Raw genomic sequence first — 17,821 nt, forward strand, 5'->3', positions numbered from 1 at the left:
GGCAGAGTTTCGCCAGTAATTGGTCATTGATTTTTTTATTTCTAAGATAATCAATTAACTCCCTAACTGATATTTCTCTTCTTTTTTTTCACCTTTTCTCTTTTTTTTCTCAATTTTCCAACATTCCCGAGATTCAGAAACCGATCAACATGCAGGTTCGCAATAAATATATGTACAGAGCAAGTAGGATGCATCAGGATGGTCTTTTCATTTTAAGGTTGCTAGTCCTAGACGAACCCAACCCTTGTGTTGAGTCCCCTAAGTCAAATGCAACGTGATGCAAATAAGCGTTCCTACTAGGGATACGGCATGAAGTCATGTTATTCTATGTTCAAAACCTGGGTCAGTGTTCTAGACTGTGTACCCGAGCGGACAACTCGAGTCGAGGAGGGGGCAACTTACCGGGAACCAAAAGGCCATCCGGCTTCGTAACTTGTCCGGCCTCTTTCTTATTTCAAGGTATGACACTAACAGAATAGGGAGTCTCAACCAGTAAGCACATCCCCGGAGGTGAAGAGAGAAGGGTGTCAGCACAGTTTATATACAATTCAGATAATATCAAAGCGGTAACATTTAGCACACTCAGCAAAACATGTAAGAAAATTAGATATAATTAAATACAACAATTTTCTAAGCTCGAATTCTGAACCCTGAACCAGAGATTCTGGGTTCGATCCCTAGCAGAGTCGCCAGAGCTGTCACACCTCTTTTTTCTACCTACACCCCCGGAAAGGGCGCAAAGGAGTTTTTCCAATTAAAGGACAGTCGGAATGGGATTTAACTATTAATTATTCAGAGTCGCCACTTAAGAGATTAATGGTGTCCCAAGTCACCGATTGAACCCCGAACCGAGGAAAAATATGACTCTGTTAACAGTCCGCGAACCAGAAATCCGAGTAAGGAATTCTGTTAACCCGGGAGAAGGTGTTAGGCATTCCCGGGTTCTGTGGTTCTAGCACGGTCGCTTAACTGTTGTATTTGAATTTATCTAATTTTAATACATGCTAGCTCATGTGCCTTTTATTAATTTTACACCGCTGTTATTATCATTATTTTTAAGAATTGCTACGTCATGAAAAACGCATTTCGAACCACATCGCAATCAATGCACCCGTAGTTGTCAACACATTTCGACTTCGTCGAGATTTGGATTTGAGTCGCATCAATGAGCACTCTAATTTTAAGAAGGTTATTTAATTAAATCGTGCCTAAAGATACTAACGTAGTGTTATTTTGGGGAAGAGCCATGAAGTTCGCTAAACGGCCATCCCAAATTCTAATTGTTTCGATAATTATTTACTAAAGGCCCGCATTTATTTATATTTTTTTCGGTGAGGCTCGTCTCAATTTGTGAAACTCTTTTCTATCATTATTTATATTTAGGAATTACGACGTCATGAAAACATGTTTCGAACCACGTCACAATCAATGCACCCGTGATTTATCAACACATTTTGATTTTTGTCGAGATTTGGATTTGGGTCGCATCAATGCGCACCCGAGTTTAGGAAAGTAATTTTTAAGTAAGTCGTGCTTAAAGATTCTAACGTATTGTTATTTTGGGGAAGGCGGTGAAATTCACTAAACAACCTTTCCAAGTCTACACAATGAAATAATTATGTTATTAATTACTTGAGGATCCTAATTGATTAGGCCTACAATTTGTTGAATTTGAATTTGAACATCCGGGCATGAATGTCGAATAAATGGGCTCTAAGCCCACAAAGCCCAACTCCTGCCATTGCACATGCTGCGGGCACAGGCCCTTAGAGCACTTAGGCGTTATGTATAAAGCAGGCCCAAAATTTGGCTTGCAATCGTACAGCCCAGGGATCGAATCCTTGGGCACCTTTTGATTTAACTAATTTCTTGGGCTACCTGCTAGTATGTCAGGACCAAAACTGGCCCAATATGAAGCTGTTAAATATGCAATGCATACTAGACCAAACTTAAAGTCAGCCATACGTATGGAACTCCAAATCAACTACAACTTTGCAGATTTGACTTCAGCATACTATGGAACTTAAACAAATTGAAAATGACAATTACATAAACATGAAATGCATAATTTAAACAGTCCACACCCTGGACTATATACATGAGTCTAAATACCCAAATATCCACTTACTACTCAGAATGAACATGCTTATACTTGACAGCTTATCAGTCCAATTCATACAGACCAAAATTAGTACAGTACCTAAATGACAAGGGTAAACTAATTGTTTCATACATTCAATTTGACAGTAACAACATAAAAATGCAGAGATCAACTTCAGACAACATGTTTACTTCAATTTTCACAAACTAGAGAGTTACAGAACCAGTACCTGGAAATTGAAATGAAAATAGAGAAAAGGAGAAGAATCAGCTACTTTTAACAGCAACAACAACACACTCAGCAATGTTACACCACAGAAACACAGGCAGATTGCTTTGAAAAACCAAATATGCAAGCAGACTCCCACAGATCAGTTTAACATGCTTCAAATATACCCTTGACCCTTACAGCTGCACCTGAGCACCTCTGTAAGCAGGCTAAACCCCAAAGCCCAAAATTGAAATCCAGGACTAGTGATGAAACTGTGAAGTTGTTTCGAATTTCTCCATTTTTTGATGTTTTTATTTTCTGAAAATCTTAGAATTGAAATGCTGACTAAAATTAAAAGTAGGAATGAAAGCCTAAATTGAAACTTAGGGCTGAAGGCAGGAAAATTGAGAGCAGCCCCCTTTCCCAAGGCATTTTATGCCCTTTTATAGGCAACCCCAAAGAGAATAGACCAGATTCTGATTTTCCAATCAGTCCCTCCCTATTTTCAATTTGGTCCCTCTATTTTTATTTTGCTAAACAAGTAACTGCATTACAATTATCAAAATCTGCACTTGCACCCCATTCTAGAAGGCCCTAAGGTATTCCTCTACCCATACAATACCTATACTGCCCTTCCCTATACCTTGATATTACTATTCCTATCAGAACCACCCTTTTCCATACCCAGATTACCCCTGAAAGCCTTTCAAAATCACTGAACCTGCCCTCATCCTTAACAGCTATACCCAATATCCTAAACCATTCTGAAACTAACTGAAATTAATTAACTAGCATTCAGAAACTAACTAATCAGACTGACTGAACCAATTCTGTTCAATTATACCAACTCAAACAAGCTAAACGAAATTAAACTGAGCTTAAGCTACCACGATTAATATTAAATGAACTTAAAACTAATTCTTAAACCATGAACTTATAATCATTCAACCTAATATCAAGCTCAGAATCAACAGTAATTAACAGAACTTAAACTAACACATTCAAACCATAAAATTAACAGAACAAATAATGAAACAACAACTGTAAATAATACTTCAATCATGCGAGTAAAAGAAGCAGTAAAAAAAACCCACAAAGGCATAAGGGATTCCGGCCAGTCATAAACATCTGAATCCTTTCAGATTTTTGACGCGTAACATCCCTAACCATGTGTTCTGACAAGAGGACACATGGTTAAGGATACTACGGTTCGAAATCAAAAGGATTTGGTTTTAGGGTTTGGCCAGAAATTCTTAGATCTAAGATTTGGGCCGCTTCATGGTGATTTGAAAGAAAACAACCACGGATTAGTGTTGAGGAAAGGCTGGGGGTTGCGGGGTGTGATTTTGGACTGATTTGGACGAACTTGTCACTTGGCCGGAAAACTTCAAATTAAGATTCGAAGAGTTCCGGCCTTGTTCGAGGTGAACCAATGGGTGCAATGGAAAGAGTAGAGTGAGGGAGATCTGTGGTGTTAATCTCAGGGTGAACGGCATAGTTTGTGTTCACCGCCGGCAAGGGATTTAGGGCGGCGCGGATTAGGGTTTGAGGAGAAGGGGTGGGGTGAAGAAGACGAGGCAAATGGGGTAGGGGGAAGGTTCGGACACTTAAATACCGGTAACCTATTTAGTTCCGGACCGTTGGATTGATGAGATCCAACGGTCCTGATCCAAGGACCCCGAAACGACGCCGTTTCGTTTAGAAGGGGCAGACCGGGTAAGGACCTGGGCTGGATTGAATTAAAATGCTTGAGGCGTTTGGGCCTGAAATGTTTTAGTGCATTTGGCCCAAATTTTGGGTCTCAAATAAGACCACTTTTATACTCTTATTATTTTTCATTTTCTTTTCTTGCTTTTACAATTTTTATAATAATTTTTATAATTTATATAAAGATGTAAAACTTAACACGAAATCCTGATTGTTTTAAAACAAAGACTAATTAATTCCTAAAATTGTTCAAAAACTATTTTGTGACAAATTCACAATAAAATCATTAAAATGCAAAAGTGAACTATTTTTGTGATTCTTCATATTTTGTTCTAAACAAATTAATCCCTAATTGATACTAAAATATAAAACTAAAACCTAAATGCAAAAAATGCATATTTTTTGTATTTTATAAAAATTAACACGCACAAATAAAATGCAATAATTATCAGAAGATGACACCAAAACGCACAAAAATTGTAAAAATAAAGAAAAATTATTTTGTTTGGGATTTTGGGAATTATTCATATATAGGGCAAAAATCACGTGCTCACAAAGGGCTGCGACGAATGTCAGTGAACCGGGAACATTTTTCGTCGCCATGAGATGCCTATGAACCCGATTCAAGAGGTAGAGGTGTTTGTTGTTTGGGGGATTGACTTCATGGGCCCCTTCGTCAGCTCATTTGGAAATAAGTACATACTTGTTGCTGTGGATTACGTGTCTAAATGGGTAGAAGTTGCAGCGTTGCCCACTAATGATGCAAGAGTGGTGATAGGTTTTGTGAAAAAGAATATATTCACCCGATTTGGGATACCAAGAGCGATCATCAGTGATGGAGGGACTCACTTCTGTAACAGAGCCTTCGAGAAATTGCTTGCAAAGTATGATGTACGCCACAAGGTGGCTACCCCTTACCATCCGCAAACCAGTGGGCAGGTTGATGTGTCTAATAGGGAGATAAAAAGTGTACTAACAAAGACGGTGAATGACACACGAACTGATTGGGCAAAGAAGCTTGATGACGCACTCTGGGCCTATAGAACTGAGTTCAAAACACCAATAGGTATGTCACCATACAAGTTGGTATTTGGGAAGGTCTATCACCTGCCTGTGGAGCTAGAACATCGAGCTTGGTGGGCACTGAAGCAATTGAACATGGATCCCGAAGCAGCTGGACAAAATCGACTGACAGAGTTGCATGAGCTGGAAGAATTTAGATATCAAGCCTTTGAAAGCATGAGGCTCTACAAGGAAAGAATGAAGAAGATGCATGACAAGCACATTGTGGGCAGAAATTTCAACCCCGGTGACAAGGTATTATTGTATAATTCAAGGTTGAGATTGTTTCCGGGTAAGTTAAGTCCCGATGGTTAGGGCCATTTAGAGTGGTACAAATGTTTGCAAGTGGAGTTGTTGAGATCGAGTCAGAAGATGGGACGAACAAGTTCTCCGTAAATGGGCAAATGTTGAAATATTACCTTGGAATAGTTGAAGAAAAAGGGGATACAGTGGTGATCAATTTGAAAAAACCAGTACGCGAAGGAGGAGTGATGGCTCAACCACTTGCATCGTGCCGCGACGTTAAATCAGGCGCTACGTGGGAGGCAACCCACGAATGTGTTGTAAGTGTAGTATGTAACTTCGTGTAAGGAAAAAAAGAGCCGTGACCGCGGAAATCACTAAAGCAGTGCCGCTCCTCCGCGACCGCAACGCGGACCGCGGGAGACTCTGTCCCAAACCGCGGCGCACACCGCGGCAGTGACCGCAGTCGGGTACCAGAATTTTTATTTTTTTTCGTTTTCTTCAATATTTTTTCTTCTTCTCTTCAAATTAAAAAAAACACACCCCCACCCCTCTTCCCCTACCCTAAATCAAATGTAACTTTCCCTCCCTAAAGTCCCCTAATCCCTCTCTCTCTAAACCCTAACCCTCCCCTCCATACTCTCTTCTTCTTCTTCCTCCTTCACAATCACTCCCATCTTCTCCCCCCCAAGGTATGCTTCTGACACCCTCTTCTCTTTTATTTCTATTTTTTCTTTGTTTTGTTGCATTATGCTAGTTAATGTTGTTCTACTGTAGTGTTAGTGCTAAAATTTTGTTTTGTTTTGTTCTTCTTCTTCTTTTTAGTGTAATTTCGTTTTTTAGCATATGTTTAGTGAAGGGGCTGTGTTTTGAATGTTTGGAATGGTGTTGTTGGTAGGTGATGGTTACCATAGAGTGTGGACTGTATGGGTGTAGTAGATAGTTGAATTGGGGAAGTCTTCTTGATTCCCTTGGGGCCATGAATATGAAGAAAATGTCTTGCCCACAATGTGTTTGAGAAATTGTCTCAATGGTGATATAAGCAGATGTTGTGACATGGTCGTGGTGAAGTCTGAATAACCACCCATAGTCACACATTTTAGGCTCATCCTAATACGTGTTTCTCTATTTTGACAGGTATTATGAGTTCATCCCGGAAGAGACGAAACACCGGGTCCTCTGCTAGTGGACCAGGAGGCTCCTCACGAGCTAGGGGCCAAACCAGTACACCACGGTTTGATTCCACTCGGTTCGTCTCTGCAGAAGCAGAGGCAAGGTACAATCAGAAACTTGCCATGAAGTTACTCCATGAGGTCCATATCGACGGGAGGTCTTTGATGAGGGAATGCCCCAATATGTTTGATGAGCTACGGAGGTGTCAGCTGGACATCTTCTTTGAGGCTCCCGAGGAAGCCAATATTCATTTAGTGCAGGAGTTCTATGCCAACCTACCAGAACACGAGGACAAGGTTGTGACTGTGCGCAACACCCCGGTTAATGCTGCTATAGAGGTCATCCGCAGGGTGTATCGCTTCGCGGCATTCACGGGCGATGATCATTACATCATGGCTAGTCGCCCGATGGTTGACTGCGACAGAATTCTAGAGGTCATCTGTATACCTGGCAGACAGCCCAAATAGGTAGCACAACCGACAACTCTGCACTTCAAGTCTCTTACTTGGGAGGCCAAATGTTGGCTCATTGTCATCACCACCCGATTGCTTCCATCCAGCAATACCACCGATGTAAATGGTCCACGGGCCGCTATGATTTACTGTTTCATGACTCACTAAGGGTTTGATGTCGCCCGAGTCCTCTCTGAAGAAATGTTCATCCGATCGCCCGAACTAAGCAAAGGCCACTACTTCCCTTCGCTTGTCACCCGTATATGCCACCTTGCTAATGTTCCTGAGAACTCCCGAGTTGATGGGAAATTACCTATAATAACCCCTTTCCGGGAGAGAAAAATTGGGTAAGAGGGAAGAGAGCCAGTACGATGCAATGATGACTCGTCTGATGAGTCTGAGTCTGAAGATGATTCTGATGCTGCTGAAGCTACTGAGATCACAGCCCCTCCTAGAGGGGACGAGGCAGGATCGTCATAGCCATGCCGGAGCACTCGGATGGATGCTTTAGAGCGGGATATGACTAGACTGCGGACCTCCGTCGCTGACTTGAGTACCCGCATTGATGTTGTGGCTGATCGACAGGTGAAATTGGAAAAGAAGTTCATGGGTTGGTTGAGAGCACTGGGTTACGCATGCAACATGAACCCATACACAGTTTCAGATCAAGAGTGACCCTTCAGGGAAATTTCTTTACCTCACTGCTTTTATATTGTCAAGCCATGGGGACATGTCTTAATTATAAGTGTGGGGTGGGGGATTTCGTTGTATGTTGTACTTGTGAATATTATCTAATTGATGTTCTTGTTTTTTCTTTTTTGTGTTAGTGACTTTAGGAATAGAGTAACAATTTTTTTTTAAGGAAGTGAAATATAAGCGACTTGTCCTGACGATGGATCTCTTTCGGCGGGGTTCTTGAGGGACTAAGTCGAGAAAAAAAAGGTTTTTGACATATAAAGACTCTTCCTAATGATGGATTCTTTAGACAATTTTCTTGAGGGAAACTAGTCTATAGAAAACACCAAAAGATTTTTTTATTTCTTAGGTAGTGTAGTAACTCCCCCTTGGTTTTTCTTTGGGCCACGGTTCTTTTCCAAGAGTTTAGCGTGAACCGGGTATAGGTAGATTTTTTTTGTTTTAGGTTAGGATTAATGGGTGACGAGCTTAAAATTGAAGGAAAAAAAACCCTTAGCGTTCTTGTACCTGAACACGATAGACGCTAGAGTGTAATGCTTAGCTTCAAGGGTTGAATCTTGTTTAAGTGCCTTAAAAATTGTATGTTTGTACCTAACTTGAACACTCAAAAGAGAATGTTTTGATAAACTAATCCGGAGTGAGTCATGTGCCATGTGGGTGTGAGTATCATTGTATTCCATGTTGTACTTCTGATGCCTAGAACTTGCCCTGTGTGTTTGCAAAGTGAAATAGTAGCTTCATTCGATTTTAGAAGTGATATAGGCATTTCTTTGTTGAGCCAGACATATAAAGTGCACCCACCTGAATGCATTACATCTTAGTTAACCCCGTTGAGCCTACAAGCCTATTTCTTTGGCAACCACAATGTGAACCTTAACCACTTGTTTGAATAGCCTGCTGTTTGAACCAATTTTCCTCCCCCTAACTAAGCACTAGATTGGTATTGAGATTATGTAAAAACAAAAGTGTGGGGTGGTGGTTTGGTTTTTGAAGTGGAACCATGGAAATAGAGAAAAGGTGCAGAATGTGAAGCATAAAAAGAAAAACACCACAAAAAAAGGTGGTAGCTTGTACAAACTGCACCTAATGTATGGGGATGTATAAATAAATGTGGTGGAGTGTTGGCTTATAAAATGATGATTGTTAAATTCAACGTAATTGTATTAAAAGTGCTTAGGGAAGTTAGTCACTATATCCAAATGTATCCTACCCGTCCCTTAGCTTACATTACAACCAACTAAAGTCCTATTGATCTTAGACTGAGTGGGGCTCGATTAGTCGAGTATTACACTAGGGGGAAGCCTATGGTGCATCTTTTTGGCATATGTATGTTCTTTTTGGAGAGTGAGCGAATTATGTCTAATTGAGTTCCTAATTGTTATCAATATCATTATATATATGGAACTACTCTCTTGTGTGATGTGAGGGCATGTGATTCACAAAGGAAAGGTGCATCTTGACTGTTGTGTAGAGTGGATTGAGTAAGTGCAAATGTTACAGGATACGAAAAACTTGATTCTTGAGGTAAAAGCTGCTCACTACTAGGTGTAACTCTTGTGAAATGTTCATGGCGTGAGTCGTTGAGGGAAAAGCATAGGGAATGAATTTTTATGGAGTGTGGTGAATTGCTCGAGGACTAGCAATAATTTAAGTGTGGGGTGTTGATAATAGGCTATATAGTTGTTATTTACACCATAATTGCCCATGCTTTGTTGTTGTTTTATTATGTAAGTTGCCAATAAAATGCTTTAATTAATGCTATTTGGTTTCGTAGGGAATATAAGATGTGAGGAAGCAACATGAAGTGTTTGGAGGCAATAACGTGAAGAAAACACCCACTCCAGGAGTACCCGAACACAAAAGAGTAGAAAAAGAGAGAAGGAACGCGGAGCAAAGAGCCTAGCTACTCACTGCGGTTGCCACCGCGGTTCGCGCTGCGGTTGGAGGCAGTGTCCTTCGCGGTCAGCGCCGCGGTCGATGCCACGGCTGTGACGGCGTGTGTACAGTCCAGAAATTTAAGGGGCCAAAGTGCCAATTCGGGAAAGCTTATGTAAAACCCTTATAAGATGTAGGAAACTCGCCCAAGAAAAGGGGGCTGATTTTGAGATTATTTTGGCAAGAAGAACAAGTGTGAGAGATCACCCAAAACATCATAGTTCTTATTCTCTTCTATTTTTCTTGCAAAATTTCGATTATGAATATTTTCGTAGTTTATTCGTACGTTGTCATGAGTAGCTAAATACTTTAATCTAAGATTTTGGTGAAACCCGTTGGGAATGACTTGGTTGTTACATTAATATAGTTTGAATTGGTTGTTAATCTCTATTTGTTCATCTACGTTTTGATTGTGGTTAGTTGAAAGGGCCCTCAATTATCCGTTCCTATTTATTATGTATCTTCTTGAGAGAGTGTGCATATTTAGGTAGCTGTTTGAACAACATTATTCCCGGAGTATAGACGAGAGTCATAACCGAGGGTTTAGAGGTTGGATTAGAGATAACGATACCTTGGGTGCAATCTAAAAGAATGGTAATGAGAATCTAGCTAGCGTAGCTTGAGAGAGTGCGTCTAGTAAATTATCATAATTGCTTGAGAGAGATTTATGATAACTGGAGAGTTCTTGATTGATAGAGACAACTAAGGCATCGCTATAAGAACCATACAACCAAGGAAATCACCAACGGGGGAAACCAATACCTTAGACCTTGTTTCAAACTATTTACACATCAAGCATAGTTAATTTTCAGCTGTTAATTATTTTCAGACTTTAGTTGTTAGAAATATTATTAATTGTGAATTACAAAGTTTGGGAAAATTGATTCTGTGAATTTAGTAAATCCGTCAAAAGTAATTGATAGGTTAATTCTCTGTGGTTCGTCTCTGGGCAGAATACTCAGATTATATTTGATACGTCCGTGTGTGTCTTTGTATAAGGCATAGTTTGGCGTTATCACCTAACTACTAGCTAAAGACATGGTCAAAGCAGTAAAGAAAACAGTAAAGTAGCTGATGGTTAACTTATGCTCTAATAGGGGTAAGGTGTGTGTATGCATTACCCTTCTCAGACCCCACCTGCGAGATTACACTGAGTTCGTTGTTGTCATGTGAAACTTGATTATCCTTCAGAATCTTACATAGGGAAATTCTTAATCGCAGTTGCTGCGGCCATGCCCATCCCAACAATTTTAATCATTCATCCAATTGGCTGATGCTTTAGGTCGGATGCACCCCATGTTCGCGATCCCAAGCTTTTGTCTTCTTTCAACCTACCAAGTATACAGATCTCAATACTTAGTTTTTGATGCAGAGAATGTCACAAGTTCTATTTACCATAGTTTATTACAACATTGTGCACAAACCCCAAAAGGCAGCTGTGAAATATGAAAAGGGAAGAATGTAACTATGGTAAGTGACAAGAGCCCTTGATAAGTGCAGGCTACAGTGGGGAACAACTTACACCAAAACTAAATTATTACTTATGACTTTGTTTGTAGGGCCAAAGGGTGTACATCTTTTCCATCAATGGGCCAAATTGATATTTTTGCTCTTCTGCTTGTTCCTTTTCACCATGTTGTTAAACAGAGATAATGAAAAGAAAGGAATTATTGTAGTTGTTTAAACTGGACACATGCTTCTGGACAAAGGCCAATATTCCCAGCCATTCCCTTCCATTCTACTCTACCTAATTCATCTCCCTAGGCTTTTCTCTGTCTCCCATACATTCACTTAATAATGTATCTTTCATTTCTAACCTATTTTTTAGCTTTTTGTCCTCCTGTTACATAATATCACTGGAATTATCTAGTCCTTCTTCACATATGAACATGCCATTTACAATATCATTTATTTTCACTGAGAGCCTAAATAGAGCGAAATGAATATAGATTTATATAGCTGAACTCGACTAGTTTTTAATTGAGACATAATTGGTTGATTGATATTGCATTTTTTCCCATCAAGGGGAGCCTTGGAGCAACGGTCAAGTTGTTTCCGTGTATAGGTCACGGGTTCGAGTCGTGAAATCGCAACTGATACTTGCATCAGGATAGGCTGCGGGCTGCCTATTTCACACCTCCTTGGGGTGTAGCTCTTCCCCAAACCCCGTATAAACGTGAGATGCTTTGTGCATAGGCTACTTTTTTTTACTTTTCCCACCACAAAGCCAAAAAAGGAAAGTCACACATTTGGCCTCTCGACAAAAAATTATTTATATCCGCTAGGCAATATAAACATATTATACCTACTTATACATATATTAAACAACTACAGTTATTTTTTGGGGGAAAGGTGGCTATACAGTGTAAAATTTCTGGGAAAAAAAAGGATTACAAAACTAGTACTACTTGGGATCTTCAATCGATTGTTGTGTAGCCCACAAGCGGTGTTACTCTATTATAGTCTAAAGTGATTATTGCACCACTATGGATTCCTAACCCTGCCACTCTTTTTCTTTTGCTTTCACTTTTTCCTTTTCTATAGAACTCTTTTGATTTTCCTTTCTATTGCTTTAATTTTCTAAGGAAAAAGTTCACAAGCACCTAGAACAACTTTTATTACTTGATCCTGGAAGTCCCATCATTGCAAGATTTGTAAAACATTGATTCATCAATTTTTTCTGAAAATAATTACATTTTAAAGAACTACATAAGCAGTATTATTAAGCGCGAAAAAATAGTTGGTATCTAATTTTGGGGGTTTTTTGTTGGTATTTTTCACAATATGGTGATAATATATCAATGAATTATAATTTCAGATTAGTTAGAATCGTTTTTATATTTATGTATTCATTCTAGTGTATTCAAAAGAATTATCATAATTATATTATTTTCATACGGATGGTTACTTTTCTTCCATCCAAACTATAAGGTTGATTATATTTTGAAAAAAATTAGACATGTTGAGTCCATCGTTGTTGCATTTTTTTACAGATAACTTCGAAAAATATATATGTGTATGTGTGTATATATATCTTAAATAACAGGTACTATATATTTTGATTGGCATTTTAAGATTTAAATTTTAGACAATTGCACTAAGGGGCATACTTGACTTTTTTTGCGCTGCCTGAGTTTGATTCCGACTGTACTATTTGCTTGAATTTTTATTTGGCAGTGCCCGTACAATTTTCAAATCTTGGATCCGCCTCTACCCTAATGTATCGAGAAATGAGGTGAAGATAGTGATGATCTTCAAAAATAATTATTATTATGGATAAAGTGGGGAAAATATAACGTCTAAAATAGAGACAACCATTTTCAGAAACCATGACACTTAATTTGATGAGATGGAGGGAGTAATAATAACACATTAAATTACATTCATAATATAAAAATACAATTGCATAATATTTCACGTTGATCTATGATGATAATCAATAAGAAAAGAGTGTTTTGCGTGATTTGGCAACCAAACTCAATGCCTATAAAGCCCACACGTTCTAAAAAAATCCTACCTTTCCCACCAAAGCACATGATCCCATAATGAAAGATCAAAGACACTTAGAATCCATAATCATGTCAACACTTTCCACCTTTACTCCGCCTCAACTCTCCGATCTAACACATTACTTCTCCGCCCTCTACCACCGCCATCACCGCCGTATTTTCTCTCTCCTCTCTTCTCCCACCCTCTTTTCTCTCACCTTACACCACCTCCACTCCCTCTCCTTACACAACAAGTCTCTCCTTATAGCCAAACACCTATTGTCCAAACTTGCAATATTCACTCATTTCATGCACAATAACACAATCTTGCCACCACCCTCCACCACCTCTATGAAACTCTGCGATTTAGACGCCGTCCTCCTCCTCCTCCTGCTCTGTGAACTCCGCCAACATGATCCAGAAGCAGTACTCGATCTCCCTCCATCCAGGTGCGCGTTAGATAGTTTGTAATCTATATGAAGTAATACACGGGTCATTTGGTTTGAAACAAGTTATACTGAGATTAGTTATTGTTTGGATTAATTATATTGAGATTAGTTATGTTGGCATTAGTTATCTGATATTATTTCTTATTGACTATTTGACATGCCGTATTAATCCTGGGATTGTTAATTTTACTGCTCGGGATACTATTCCATCCTTTGGCAGGAATAAGTTATTCCGGTAGCTAGTTTTAATCTTGGGATAACTTAGTAACCAAACAAGGGATAAGATAGTACTAAATTTTCATCCCAGAAATTATCCCCGAAGCTTTTTGCATTAAAATACTTGATTTTTAATTGTTTTATTGAATACTTGAATCAAACTATGAATGTACATTTTATTTCCATGAATCATGATATGTGATGACAGTTCTGATCAATAACCTTCTTCCGACTCTACTAATAATTCATGTCTTTTTCGAGAAATAGCTTAGTCAATTTGCCGTACAAAAACTTGTCTGTATATTTTCCCAAAATATGTAGTGTTCTTTTGATTAACTCTGTCTTTTTATATGCTTTTTCTTAATAGGTGGCGCCTTATTCTTTGTCAATACATTGCCAAAGACGCGCTAAAATTTTCTACCATTAGGGGCTCTAACAGAGAAGTTATAATGAAGTTCATTGAGATGGTGGCAAAATGCAAGAACTTTATCAATGCCATGAATCATACAGGTAATCAGTGATTTACTCAGGATTTTTCGTAAGAAATATCAATATTTAAAGAAGTGAACAAGTGAATATATCATTATAATAACAAATAGTTTTGATATTTATACCCAGTATTTTATTTTTCTTATTATAATATATACATATTTAGCAAATTATTAGACGAAGTGGTGTTCCATGATACCGCTGAGACAACGTATATATTCGCCGAATAACGACGGATGTATAGTTCGAGGCATGGGTTCAATTGAATCATTATTTTTTATTTAATATAAATATTCTATTTTGAAATTTATATTTTCAAAGAACTCAGAATTTAGTAAATTTTGAATCCATCTCTGCCGATGCAGATAGTAGTGGAGGAAAAAATAGGAAGGAAGTGGCGACATCAGTGGCGGTAGTGGTGGCGCTGCCGTCAGTGGAAGTGAGTGGCGGCGGAGGGGGAGAGTGTGTTATATGCAAAGAAGAGATGAAAGAAGGAAGAGATGTTTGTAAATTGCCATGTCATCATTTGTTTCATTGGATATGTATTTTGCCTTGGTTGAAAACGAGGAACACATGTCCATGTTGCCGGTTTCAGCTACCGTCCGATGATGTTTTCGCCGAGATCCGACGGTTGTGGGAGGTTGTTGTCAAGACAAGTGCTAGTGCAAAGTTTGTAGGAGTTGATTAATTCAGTCATGAAAATTGCATGGATCAAATTTTAGTACCAATCTTAATTTATCAGCTTAATTATATTAATAGCCAAGAGTTAAAAAAATCTTGTAGAAATACATGATAGTTTTGATAGGTTCTTTCTTCTGATCAAATTATGTTGCAATCTTCATTTACCATTTATCAATCAATTATACCTCAGTTACAAATCATTTGAACGATTACGTTATTCATTAAATTCATGATTCGGGAAATTCATCATAATTTGATTATTTTTATGATGACGATCAAGTTATTGTAACTTTTCTCTTTTATTTTGATTTGAGACTTATTGCTCTGCGGGACTGTCAAATTAATGATGCTTTATAATAAAAATGAGAGTAATTTCATTATCTTATAATTAATACTAATGGTCACATATTGAAAATATATTTTTATGATAACAGTCGATTTATTGTAACCTTTTTCCTTTATTTCGATTTGAGACTGGTTGCTTTACGGGAGTATCAAATTAATGATGCTTTATAATTATAAGGAGAGTATTTTTATCATCTTAGAATTAATACTTATGCCATATGTCACACTTCCTTTTTGCGCGCCTACCCCGAAGGATAAATGCGTGAGGGAGTTTTTCCAATTTAAGTGACAATATTCGAAATGAGATTATTTATTTAATTCAGAGTCGCCACTTGGGAAATGTTTGGCTTTTGGTGTCCCAAGTCACCGGTTTATCTTGAATCCCAAATCGAGGAAATTTTCGACTTTCCAAATGAAGTCTGCGAACCAGAAATTCTAAGTAAGGAATTCTGTTGACCCGAGGGAAGGTGTTAGGCACCCACAGATCCCGTGGTTCTAGCACGGTCGCTTAAATTGTTATAATGGCTAAATATATGATTTTAATACATGTTATGACTTGTGTGCTTTTATTAAGTTTAAACCGCTTTTATTATTATTATTTTTTAATAGAATTGCAACGTCGTGAAAACGTATCTCGAACCTCGTCACAATCAATGTACCCGTGGTCATAGACACGTTTCGACTCCGTTGAGATTTGGACTTAGGTCACATAAATGCGCACCCAAGTTTAGGAAAGTAATATTATTAAAAACGTGCCTAAAGAGACTAGCACGTTATTATTTTTGGGGAGGACCGTGAATTTCGCTAAACGGCCCATCCCAAATTCTAAGTATTTAATATATACATTTATGAGGGCCTCGCGGTTTGTGCGTTTTATTCGGCGAGGCTCGTCTCATTTATTTTAAAAGGATAATCTTAAAATTACTACATTTTCTATTTTTGTTCGTCTCAAAAATGAAAGAAGAAAATATATGCTAATTAAATTACATGCTTGGCAAGTTCGGGCCTCTTATCAATTATTAGATTACAAAAGATGCTAGCGCAAAATTGCGATCGAATTTGCTCAAAAGAAAATTGTTTCGTGTCTTATTCTATAATTAAATATTACCAAAAGAAAAATGAAATTATAAATAAAATATGGAAATGACGAACAATATTATTAAAACAAACAAATTATTCTTTAACTAACTTAGACTTCACATTATTAGATGAATTGAACCATTGGAACTAATTATTTTTTTTTTAACTATTTGAACCTGAACCAACCTTGACTACCAATGCATACGAAAGTTGTTAAAACTTAATTGACACTTTGAAAATCTATTACATTTAAAGGAACTCTAACAAGCCTTGTTCGAAATCAACTCATGTCTAATCAAGTTAATGACCTTAGCCTTACTACATCGAATCAAACTTCAAATACGGCAGACCTGCGGATTCTGCGAAATTACTGGCTTAATATCCTACTTTACTAATTTGAGTCAACATTTAACATGCTTATTTTCAGATTACCACTGCGGGATATGACATTTATAAGCTATCTACATAATTTAACATTCTGTCACAAAAATCTACATGCCTAAAACAGTTCCAACTATACAGTCACGTTTCTATTATTCATACAGAATATAAAAACAGAGCTAATATTGGATAAATCTACTTCATTTAACATCTATGGCATTAAAGACGACAAATAGCATCCAAATGTGCAGGTTTGCTGCATAATTCCGTTTCAACTTCAACTCGGGTTACATCAAGGTGATTCGAAATATGTACCTGGAATTCAATGTTCAAAGGAAGAAGAAGAAAAAGTCAAGCAGGAGCAGTAGCAACAACACAGCGACAGCAGGTTCAGCAACAGCAAAACCAATAACGACCAGTGGAATAAACCAGTAACAGATTGAAAACCAGCAGTACCAAAATGCAATCGCAGTCAAAGCAGAAGAGAGACGGATACGAGACGCAGTAGTTTACTGATTTTGAATAATACTCAAGGAAAAGCAAACGGAATTTATTCAAGTAAAAGTTCAACTTGTTTTTCTCCTTTGCTCTCAAATTCTGATTTCTCAAAATTCAGTCAACTCTCTCAACTTTCTTTTTTCTATCCGTCCCTTATTTTTTTAAAAGTCCTCCCCAATGTGTAAAAATGACTCTATTTATAACCAAGACTCTTGTCTTGAACCACTAACCCAAATATTCTCATGATTGCATGCTTTGTTCCCCACTACCTTAAACAAATTAATTATTCCCCACTATTTTGTGTCTTGTCCCCCACTATATTAAACTAAAGAGTTATTCCCCACTATCTTGTGTCTCGTCCCCCATTATATTAAACAAATATATCACCTCCCCACTAATTTATGTCTTGTCCCCCACCATGTACTATTTTAATATTGTTAATGCATAGTGGACGGAGCACTTAGATTAAATAATTGTTCTAATTTTCAATTCCAAAAATACCCCTCCGAACTTACTGAAATTACCATTTTACCCCTGAAAATACTGCAATTTAACATTTCTACCCCATCAGCTATATCCAATCCGCCTAATCAATTCTAAACAAAATACAACAAC

General features: G+C 38.0%; 1 protein-coding gene across 1 annotated transcript; it reads left to right on the top strand.

Moving 5' to 3' along the window:
- Window positions 1-13,081: 13,081 nt before the first annotated feature.
- On the top strand, window positions 13,082-15,102 carry LOC104223249 (E3 ubiquitin-protein ligase SGR9, amyloplastic). Its single transcript, XM_009774647.2, has 3 exons — window positions 13,082-13,516; window positions 14,100-14,242; window positions 14,587-15,102. The coding sequence occupies exons 1-3, from the start codon at window positions 13,125-13,127 to the stop codon at window positions 14,907-14,909; spliced, it is 858 nt and encodes a 285-aa protein (XP_009772949.1). The 5' UTR covers window positions 13,082-13,124; the 3' UTR covers window positions 14,910-15,102.
- Window positions 15,103-17,821: the final 2,719 nt, after the last annotated feature.

Source organism: Nicotiana sylvestris, chromosome 7 (assembly GCF_000393655.2).
Source record: "Nicotiana sylvestris chromosome 7, ASM39365v2, whole genome shotgun sequence".
NCBI classification, from domain to species: Eukaryota; Viridiplantae; Streptophyta; class Magnoliopsida; order Solanales; family Solanaceae; genus Nicotiana; species Nicotiana sylvestris.

Bases quoted from the DNA above. Each gene is read 5' to 3' on its own strand.
- LOC104223249 (XM_009774647.2), top strand. From the start codon at position 13,125: ATGAAAGATCAAAGACACTTAGAATCCATAATCATGTCAACACTTTCC. The intron at 13,517-14,099 runs GTGCGCGTTAGA...TTTTCTTAATAG, and splicing joins CTCGATCTCCCTCCATCCAG to GTGGCGCCTTATTCTTTGTC. The intron at 14,243-14,586 runs GTAATCAGTGAT...CTGCCGATGCAG, and splicing joins CAATGCCATGAATCATACAG to ATAGTAGTGGAGGAAAAAAT.